Raw genomic sequence first — 10,644 nt, forward strand, 5'->3', positions numbered from 1 at the left:
CAAGGTACTTTAGTTTAACAGCTTAATTTTGGCCACTTATCACAAAGCTATCATCTTTTCAGTTTTATTTACTTGTCACAGAAATGTAATCCATCAGCAAATATAAAGATTTCAAATGGATACTGATTTAAAGACTAATAGGATTAAAGTGTCACTTAAATACAAATAATAAAGACAACTTCCTTTGTTAAATGACCAAAAACAGTCAGCATTCAGAGCAAATGATTGAGGTGTTCTGACAAGAGCCCATACAGTATTTTAAGACACTATGCCCCCCACAAATGTTGAAGGTAAATATGTTTTTTTATTTTCTTTATTCCTTCTCTGCCGTCAGATCACGGCGTTTTACGGCTTTCTCTGTAATGGACATTAACATTTTCAGACAACAAACCAGTCCTCAGCTTTTCTCTGGAGACAGAAGTACAGGAGGATCCATCTGTAATTGGGTCTACTGCGCATGCGCACCACTTCGCCTCTCTTCAAACACGTGCGGAAAGGTAAAGTATTGACCTTGGAATATAAAACGGTTAAGTTCATATAGATTTATGTGTTTCGGTTTATATATTTCGGCATGTCTCGAAGCATAACATTGTTTGAGTTTGTAGTTGTAAGTTTTACTCAAGTATCGCCGTTTGTGTTAGCATGCTAACGTAAAAGCTAACCTACACGTTAGCGAGCTAGCTTAATTTGTCAATCAAGGTGCAGTGGAGGCTAACCGTTACACCTTCGAGTAGCTAGCTAAACATGCGGAGCTGTTTCGGCGTGAACAAAAACTTTGCGCACTTCTCACGCTCACTCCATTTGTTATCAAACTGTCTGACTCAATGTAACTTCTATCACATCGACAGCTGGCACCATGTATCGTTCATTTTCTCCCAACCTGCTTCGACCTAACCTGCCCTTGAGGAAACCATCATCGAGCCCGATGGTTCTTGGCGCATCTCCTGCTCCAAGACTTCCCACCATCCCTGATGTTACACCTGAGCGCCCCACGCCAGGCCCCGCTGGAGAAGGTAAATCAATGACACCATTACCAAACTGGGAGACGACTAGTGGGGCGCCCATTATTGGACACACCTGTCTGCCAAACCAATACAATATGACGACATTATTAGCTACTTGGACCTTATATTTCACCAGATTCATTCCTCTTTTCTTTTTTGCAGGTCCTAAAATGTCACCCTTCAGCAGGGATATATCTGCAGTATGTAACAAACTTGCACTTCTTCATCGTTGGCCTAATCAGGCTGCTCTGTGTTGATCATCAGTGCCATTTTTCCACGTTTGCAAGTGTTTTTTTTTCTCGTCATAGGTGTCAGGATCTGTGCCCCCAGCGCTGACTGTATACTTCTGCAACTACTGTGGTCAGCAAGGTAATACTGTCGCCCTTGAAGTCACACCGACATGTGAAGTGATGCATAGAGTTCTCAGATTTCTGTCACATTTATGTGGTGGAAATGACCACGTTTTGCTGAGGGAACCGTACTTGCAGTGTTGTCCATGCAGACGATATTCGGTCGGGGGTAATGGTTATGCTACAGCGTTCCCGGGCCACCAGTGATCGCATCACCCCCAAACTGGTCCCTGAGTGGCGTTTCTGATTACTATTCTGGAGTACGACATTCTCCAGAAATCATCAGACAAGTCAAACATTGTATTTTATTAAATTACTTACTAAATTAATACTATTTGACTTCCATAAAGGATAAAATACTAATAAACTGTTGTGATTAGGTTACACAGAAAAGTCACAATATAAAAAGTAACGAGTGCTACGGTGTGACATGCTTTTAAGAACACAATTTCCTCATGGTTGTTTTGTGATCGTCAACCCAGCTCAAACGCCTCTTGTTGCCTTTTAGTTTAAATTCAGTGCAATCAGCGGTTAATAAATTACTTTTCTTCACTCGACAGGAAATTTCCGTTGCAAGCGCTGCAAGAAGACGCCTTACTGCTCTGTTGTGTGTCAGACAGAAGACTGGAAAGCACACAGACACATGTGCAAACCCATTGATCCAGAACCTGTAAAGTAAGCTGGGACAGCTCTGAGTACCATTGACTGTCAGCTGTGAGGATTTATTAATGCTATCCAAAACCAGTCAGTATGTGATTCAGCAGCAAAGAGTTGAGTCATTATGTAATGTCCAATAAATAATGTGCACTCACTTGTTTCTTCTTAAGAGAGAAACCAAAGGAAACCACAGCATCCCCTGTGACGGGAGACAGAGCTGGCCTGCTTGAGTCTAAGGTAAGTACTGATTTGGAGATCTTCAAGTGTTCATCATCTGAGATAACACAGGATAGTGATAGTGACAGGATTTCTGATCTATGTTTTGTTATGGCTTCTTAACCTTTTTACAGGCTTGTGGTGATGCACCCAGCCCCCAGAGGGTCTATTTAAAGGACTTGCAAATGATTAAAGTCATTATGGGAACAGACATCCAGGTATAACATGCCCAGTGTAACTCAACTTTAAAGACTGATCCAGCTGTGTTATTAATACCAACATATCTCTTTGTTTTAGGCATCTGTTGTAGAGTTCTACAGCCCTGGCAGGTTTTTCCTCGTTGCACAAAGCCCTGAGCTCCTAGAAGCTCTGAAAAGCATCAGCACAGAGCTTCAGAAAACATACAGTTGTCCATCAGTGACGACGTATGTACCCTGCGCTGGAGAGGTGTGCGCGGTTCAGTTTTCCCTTGACCTGGTGAGCAGAGGCCTTCTCAAGCAAATTGACAAAATAGACAAGTACACAAATATACACATTGGCGCAGTCCTTGACTTTGACACTTGCGTTTGCCTCTATTTTTCTACTTGTAGAACTGGTACCGGGGCTTCGTCCAGACTTTGGCGACTGACCAGAAGAAGGCTAATGTCCTTTACATTGATTTTGGCAATGAAGAAGATGTTCCTGTGGAAAGGATCAGGCCCCTGGCTGCTAATATCCCACCATTCTGTCCATGTGTAAGTGCATGTTCACACCATTCAAGTTAGATTAATGTTTTTATACTCCAATGTGGCATATGGATGTCAAAATAATGTTTTGTTCCAAGAATATTCATAATGCACAGACAACCGTCAAAGTCATTTGACATTAACCCTGACAGTTTGTGGTGTCTCACAGCTGGTGTGATGACCGTAGCACTTGCATCTATTACTTCCAGGCAATGGAGTGTCGTATCGCTGGGGTGGTGCCAGTGGCTGGCAACTGGTCAGGCGAGTGCTGTATTGCAGTGAGACAGCTGCTCGCCGGCAAGACTGTGACTGTGAAGCTGTTGGAAGCATTAGAGCATGGTCGCATCCACACTGTGGATGTCCTGCTTTCTATGGGTAGGTTATCACAGAGCCCCTAAAGTCCTGAAATGTTATGTTATTTTCTCTATCTTGCACAAGATCATAACCTGTGTACGCAAGATAAAATACATCACTTTTCAGTCTTAAGGGGCTCAGTAGGTTATATAAAGTTAGGGAGGCTGAAAAGCAAAATCCATTTATGATGGGGGAGGTGCAATTTGTGATTGGGAAACGCATGCAGGAGTTTCTTGGAATTTCAAACCCAGATAAGAAAACTCTCTCCCTGTGTCTTTCAGGAAAGCAGCTGAGCACACTCCTCCTTGAACATGGTTATGCAGCAGAGGAAACCGTCAACACAACACCAACTGAGCAAGAAATAAGTGAGTTGGCTTCACTGTCTCATCTCCAATCAGTCTGCAGACAAGGGCTGCAACATACAGGGCAAAACTGAGGAAAATCACTAGAAATCCCTGTTACACTGCACTTTGAAATGTTTAATATAGACACTTATTTTTAAGGTTTCAAAAGTCCTCCATGTAGTTTAATTCACATATCACAGGTGTCACAGCAAAAATAAAGCAATGCATGTTGCTTCTGGCAACGTGATGGGATTTTTGTGTTTGCTACCAATTTAGAGTGATGCAAGTCCTCTTTTTGTTAAGGGCTGTTATGGCTCTTCCACCACTTTTTTATTTTTTATTTTATTTTCTTAGAAGGCATGGTGAGTGCGTCCTTGGAGAACTTCAGGCGTCTCTCTGATGGGAAGGATAACAACATCTGGGCTCAGCGGCCTGAGCCCATCACACAGGCAGTGGGGGACTCCTTCTCTGCTGTGGTCACCCACTTGCAGTCACCGAGTGAAATTCTTGTGCAGTTGGTGGAGAACGCTGGTAAGAAGCATTTGTTCTGGTTCTCACAACTTAAAGCTCTGGACTTTGATATGTGTTTTTAACCTGAGGGCTTTTGGTCTGCAGGGGTGATTCAGGAGTTGCAGTTGAAACTGAGGGAACACTGCTGTCAGGTCCCCGCCCCGCAGAACTTCAGACCAGCCGTCGGCACAGTTTGCTGTGCCCAGTTCTCAGGTACAACACATACACTTTGCAGGATGTGACGGTTTGGTTAATGAGATGCCTGGTTGTTTATGCCATCCTCTAAAGAAAGAGATAAGACAGTATTGGAAATAAACAAGTTAATAAATGATGCAGATTGTTCAAGCTGTTGACATGTGCCGCCTTTAAAATAAAAGTGGAGTGTATGCTCAGTCTGTCAGTGTGCTTTTTTTAGAGGACAAGCAGTGGTACAGGGCTGAAGTTCTGGCTTACTCATCGGAGGAACGCGTCTGTGTTGGCTACCTTGATTTTGGCAACTCTGAGGAGGTGGATTTAGGCCACCTGCGGCCGATCAGCCCTTCACTACTGGCCCTTCCCATGCAGGCTGTGCCTTGTGGTCTAGCAGGTAGTACTTTTAAATTTAAAATGTTAGAAATTGAGTTTGAATTGTTTTCCTTCCCTTTAGCTGTAGTGTCACTCAACTTTTGAAAAGAAGTCTCCCCCAGTGTGTCTGAATGTGTCTTTGGGCTCCTTTCCAGGGGTGCAGCCTGTTGGGGAGAGCTGGTCACAGGACTGTGTGATGGCCCTACAGAAAATGGTATTGCACAGAATACTGCGCGTCGAGATCCAGGGAGTGCACGAGGGCAAGGCGTTGGTGGACCTGTACGACGAGGCCAGCGACCCTCAGGTCAATGCAGTGGAGATGCTGAACTCTGCTGGTTTCAGTGCTCCTGCTCCTGTTACCACCAGCAGTGAGCAACAGGTTGAGCAGAAAGTGACTGCTGCTGCAGAACCACATGGTGAGATGTGTGAAATAAATCCCAATTACTTTGACATAAAAGTGTTAAAACATAAGAAATACTCATTAGATTTAAGTAATTATTATATTATATTATATTATATTATAAGTAACTATTTTGAGACTGTTTAGAAGTACTCTTTCTATCTATCAAAACATAGTCACAGTTAAAGTACTTATCACTCATTGACGTGAGCATTTTTATGCAGCCGTTTGAACCACTACTTTTAACTGAGATTTTAATGATTTGAACTGAGGATTTTAAGTTTGACAATAAAATACATCAGCTTGTTTTATGCACTTTTGTGTTGACATGTGCTTCAGTGCCTGCCCCAGCCTGTGAGCCTCTGCTGTGGTCTTGTACTGAGCTTCCCTCTGATGGCCAGACAGTGGCACTGCTAGCCAGCGTCGTGGAGAACCCTCAGGAGTTTTACTGCCGCGTCGACAATCCTACAGGTATTGTTGTTTCTTCAGCCTAGAGGGCCACAATTATTGTTTTTTGACAGCAAACTAAGCTCAGTGTTGGCTGATGGTAACACTGCTGTCTGTCTTTTTTATCTTACCATCACAGTTTAGGGGATGTTAAACTCTAAAGCTGATTATCAGTGATGTTCAGTATGATTCATCTTGTCTTTTGTTCTCATTTTGTGGACAGAAAGTTGTATTGGCCACTCAAAATTAGAAGAGTAGACAACTTTGTGTTTGGTGTCTTTAATGCAGTAATTAATCTGATAGTTGGTCTACAGTTGCAGTTCATTATTGCATGTGATCTCCAAAAATAATGCAAGCAACCCTGAAATCTAAGGGAAACACTGCAGTGTGTATGATACTAGAGCACGGTTCTGATGATTTCAGATGTGCACATGAGACTTGATGTGGTTAATATTGTGATACTTTAATGCGTACCTTTTCTCAGCCATTGGAACAGTTTCATGTGTTTGTGTGTGTGTGTGTGTGTGTGTGTGTGTGTTTTCCAGACCATCAGTGGCTGATAGAGCTCGGGGCAGAGTTGAAACAGCACTGCGAGGCGAAGACCTCATCTTTTGTGCCCAAAGTGGGGGTGCCCTGTTGCGCCTTGTTTTCTGGTGAGACTATCTACCTTACCACTCGCTGTGATACACACTGTCAGGCAACTCATCAAACAGACGTTGACCATTGGAATTGTCCTTATTCTTACTTGTTTTGGGGGATTTAGTTGTGCTTGATGTGCTTTTTGCGCCCCAGGTGATGGAGCGTGGTATCGTGCTATGGTAAACGAGCTGTCTGAAGAAGAAGCGTCTGTGAACTTTGTGGACTATGGATATTGCATGAAAGTGGAGAATAAGAACCTTCGACCCATTACACCCCGACACCTGACTCTACCCTTCCAGGCTGTTCGCTGCAGCCTCGCAGGTAGTGTGTGCGCATGACAAACTAAATATAAAGCCAAATACGGCTTTATTGTAAATACATGGCTGAAATCACCTGTGGTAGACCACATGAGATTAAAATAGGGCATTTTTTGGCATATTCAGCCAAGTGAGGATGGTTATCATTCTCACAGCATGATGGAAATTTGGGCAATAGAAGATTTGTGATTTGAATTGTTCTCAAAAGTTGGATTAAAGGACATAAAACAAGGTTATGTGTGTGTTTGGATTCAGGTGTGGAGCCCCCGGGGTCAGAGTGGAGCAGTGAAGCCCTGCTGTGGTTCCAGAGTCTGGTAGATGGCGAAAAGCTGTCTGCACGTGTCCTTTCAGTCTCTGAACAAGGCTACAATGTGAAGCTGGAGAGCAGAGGGCAGGATGTGGCGGTTGCCCTAATTTCCGAGCAACTAGCCAAAGCTCCTGGAGCGATTCCCATAGAGACACATGGCACCACAGGCTCTGACTCAGAACACCAAGAGAAAATAAAGGAAAATGAGCACAGCCAAAAACAGGCGCAAGCCTCCAGCCTGACCGGAGCCAGTTGCAAAGAGATACCAACTGAAGGGATGGCAACGCCATCAGAAGGTCAGCTGGAGTGTAGGTGTCTTCAAGATGAAATGTAATGGGTTGATGATTTCAGGAGCCTAATTGAAATTGTATGCTGTAATCTTTCTTCAGCCCCATCTTTCCCAGTGGACTGGAAGACAATGGAGCTGCCACTCAACAAGACCTTTGAGCCTTTAATCCCAGCTGTCATCAGTCCTTCCCTCTTCTACCTGCTCAGTCCCAGCCAGGGTCAGAACACTCACTCTTATCCCTCTCTGTCGTAAGAAGATGCACAAATGGTGAAACATTTTAAATCTCCTTTCTATCGTAATTGCTTTGTGTTGTTGTTGTGCAGTGGACCAGCAGAAGCTTCAGGGTGTGATGATGGAGCTGGCTGCGTACTGCAGCAACAACCAGGCCTCTTTATCCTCAACTGTCCTGAGCAGACCAGCTCCGGGGGCCGCCTGCTGTGCCCAGTTCTCTGGTGAGGAACACTCATATTATTTCATAAATACGATCTGTATTTTAATTGAAGGGTAAGTCCAGAGATAAACTTCAATCAGTGGTCTTTATATAACAATGCCAAAGAGACATAAGGTGTCTGCCCAAACTGAAACAAGCGCTGCTATGACATGCAGCAACAAAACTTTTGTTTTGAGGGGAAATGAGTTATTTGCAATATCTAGCAGTAACTGGCAAAACAATACTGTAGACTTGAATGGAGTAAGCGAGCCAAGCTCAGTGTTTCTAGGCGTTGCTACGACCTCCTGAAACCACTAGGTGTCAGACAGGTAAATTAAAAGCGGGTGACAAAGTGAGCAAGCTTCTGACAAAACAATGTAATCTTGTTGGAGTTCTGTTAAGGTGGATTAGTTTCCACATCATGGTCTATAAGGAAATTGCACCCAGAGTTTAATAGATACTGTCAGTGGGGGAAAACCCCATCACACAGGCAGTATCATTCCCACTCATCGTTGAATGATTACAGGCAAGAAACCCCATCAGGACGGACCAGCTGAGCCAGTCCTCTCACACAACCTGGCACTATGAATTCCCTTCTCTCATTCTCCCATCCAGGTTTTATGTTTGCTCGATGAATGTGCTCGAGACCCCACCTGCAGTTGTTGCCCCTGCAGACCTAAGCTGGTAATTTGGTGTCTGCTAGTGGATGTAATTACACAGCGCGTGTGCAGCCGATCGTAGGAGCGGCTCTTCTTTAAACACAGTATGCAGCGAGGAGACTATAGCCAGGCATACATTCCGCAGCTAACAACAGGGTCTGTTTTAACGGATTTGTCAGGCTGTCTGTTGGGTCTTAGCTGGTAAAGGCCCATTATTTTTTTAAGCACTGTGGTGTAGGTAGAGCCGTCTTTGTCATGTCTTGATTCAAGACTTTTTTTTTTAGGAAGCCTGAAATCCTTATGATTAAAAAAATCTGGAAGATTGGTGGCTTTCACGAATTTTGGTACTACTTGAAAACATTTAACATTTTGTAGATGCATGAATGTGTTCTGGAAATACTGCATTTGCATCGGTCTGGAATGAAACACCCTGGTTTGACTTCTAATTTCTGTTTTCAGCTGACAATAACTGGTACCGTGCGGTGGTCCTGGAGGTCGGCGAGAATGAATTGAGTGTCATCTATGCAGATTACTGCAACACCGAGAAGGTGCCGTTCTCCCGTGTCCTGCCCATCCCCGCACATCTACTGCAGCTTCCCTTTCAGATCACTCGCTGCACCCTCACTGGTAAGGCAAAAGGAATGTCATTCCTTCTCCATAAAATTATCACCACAAGTGTTTTTTGTAATTGCTCTGGGTTGTTCTCCTTATCACACCGCTCCCTCCCACATCACTTTGCCCTCTCGCCTCTGTTTCTAGGTGGGGAACACTTCCCTGCAGCGTGGCCAGAGGGGCTGCTGCTGGTGTTCAAAAGCCTGCTGTTGAATGGCGTCCTCGCCACTGTCCAGTGCTTCGATGGGTCTGCTAACGTGCTTTCACTCACTGTGCACGCTGAGGCAGGTGGGGGGAACGTCACCGCCATGATCTTGGATAGACTGCAGGCCCAGGCCAAGAGTAACCCTCGCCCCTCCACCACCCAGAAGGCTGAGCAGACCAATAGCAGCACATCTGCTGCCAACACATCCACTAGCAGCACATCTGCTGGCAGCACTAAGGTTGTGCCTGACTGCCCATCCACACCTGACACCCATAGTACAAGCGCTACCACTGGCCCTACCCCTGAGACAGCAACCTCGACTCCTCAGCAGAAGAAAAACACTTCAGTGATACACGACGGTTGGTCAAGTCACAATTTCAGTGTGATTTTTGAATTCAGTTGCTAGTCTTTACTTACTATTACATCATACATTCAACAAAATATTCAACATTGCATTCACTCAACTTTGTCTTTAAATCCCAGGTCCTCAGACGTCTGGCTGCTGCTGTCTGAGCCTGAAGAATAAGGTCAGAGCTGGTTTTACAGAAAGCATCTTTGAACTTCTGTTATCTTACTTCGATAGAACCAGGAGATAATGTTCATCTTGTACATGCCATGTCCGGCTTGATAATGTCAATAATGAGCATGTTGTTGCTTTCACAGATTGACCACATGGAACAGTTGATGCAGCTGCAGCTTTCTCTCATCCAGCAGCTCGTGGCGCAGACAAAATAAGACTTACCATATGCATTACTGTGTAGCCTTGTTCCCCAACTTGGTGAAATCAAGAATGTTGTGTTTTTTTCTGGTCTATGTTTCACACTGAATGTGGCCTCCAGAAGCAGCCACCCAGCTTATAATTTTAATTTTGTCACCTTATTCCAGAAGTTGCCATCCAGCTTTTAATTTATCTTTTTCAGTTCTTACTTTGTGTCCTTATCACTGATCGTACACGCTGCTCAGTGCTTTTATGTTTTTAACCTATGGTTCACTTCCAGTCACTTTTAATATTTCTGGAGGTCTTCTTAAAAAATGCTGAATGCACTTGTTAAGTTTGTTCAAGTTGCCTGAGAAAATAACTATAAAAAAAGTTCAACCCTCAAATTATCCAAGTGTTGCAATAACGCATGCTGTTGTGCTGCCGTCTGTTCCTTTGTTCTGTCCTAATCACCTGTTCAGGTGGGATGTCCAGCCTGATTCATTTATGTTTGACATGTTTCAGTTTTTACATAAAGGTTCTGTGACTAAAAGAAAAGAAAATGAATGCAGTGAAGTGGTTTTATTATACCTCCACACTGGCAACAGCCGTGGCTGGAGGCATTATGTTTTCAGATTGTCTGTCGGTCCGTCCATCCATAACTTCTGACACTAATGTCCACTCTGACTTAAAGGTGAACTGATTGGATTTTGGTGGTCAGAGGTCAATATGACCTCTAACACTTTCTCAAGAATGCTTACATTAATTATAACAACATTTCACATAATCTCACACATAACACCATTACTCAGCAACAGAAGGGAAGATTGCATCTATAATTCACGTTTGGTAGGATACTGAATTGATGACACCTTGAAACTTGACTATTTTATAGATCTTCTGTGCTGCCGGATTGAA

At 43.8% G+C, this 10,644-nt stretch overlaps 1 protein-coding gene across 2 annotated transcripts; it reads left to right on the forward strand.

Moving 5' to 3' along the window:
* Positions 1-405: 405 nt before the first annotated feature.
* tdrd1 (tudor domain containing 1) lies at positions 406-10,293 on the forward strand. 2 transcript variants are annotated; one of them, XM_084343085.1, is made up of 25 exons: positions 406-497; positions 849-1,013; positions 1,167-1,204; positions 1,313-1,373; positions 1,915-2,029; positions 2,182-2,248; positions 2,362-2,445; positions 2,525-2,704; positions 2,818-2,961; positions 3,162-3,327; positions 3,588-3,671; positions 4,005-4,181; positions 4,266-4,373; positions 4,576-4,746; positions 4,880-5,140; positions 5,464-5,595; positions 6,117-6,224; positions 6,364-6,531; positions 6,783-7,142; positions 7,224-7,340; positions 7,447-7,575; positions 8,672-8,839; positions 8,972-9,388; positions 9,513-9,556; positions 9,693-10,293. In XM_084343085.1, the coding sequence occupies exons 1-25, from the start codon at positions 458-460 to the stop codon at positions 9,762-9,764; spliced, it is 3,576 nt and encodes a 1,191-aa protein (XP_084199211.1). In that variant the 5' UTR covers positions 406-457; the 3' UTR covers positions 9,765-10,293. The 2 variants fall into 2 exon arrangements, with proteins under 2 accessions (XP_084199211.1, XP_084199212.1); XM_084343086.1 differs by having other exon boundaries at positions 6,783-7,130.
* The last annotated feature ends 351 nt before the right edge of the window (positions 10,294-10,644 follow it).

The sequence above is a fragment of the Pagrus pagrus genome, assembly GCF_965226575.1.
Source record: "Pagrus pagrus genome assembly, chromosome: 21".
NCBI lineage: Eukaryota > Metazoa > Chordata > Actinopteri > Spariformes > Sparidae > Pagrus > Pagrus pagrus.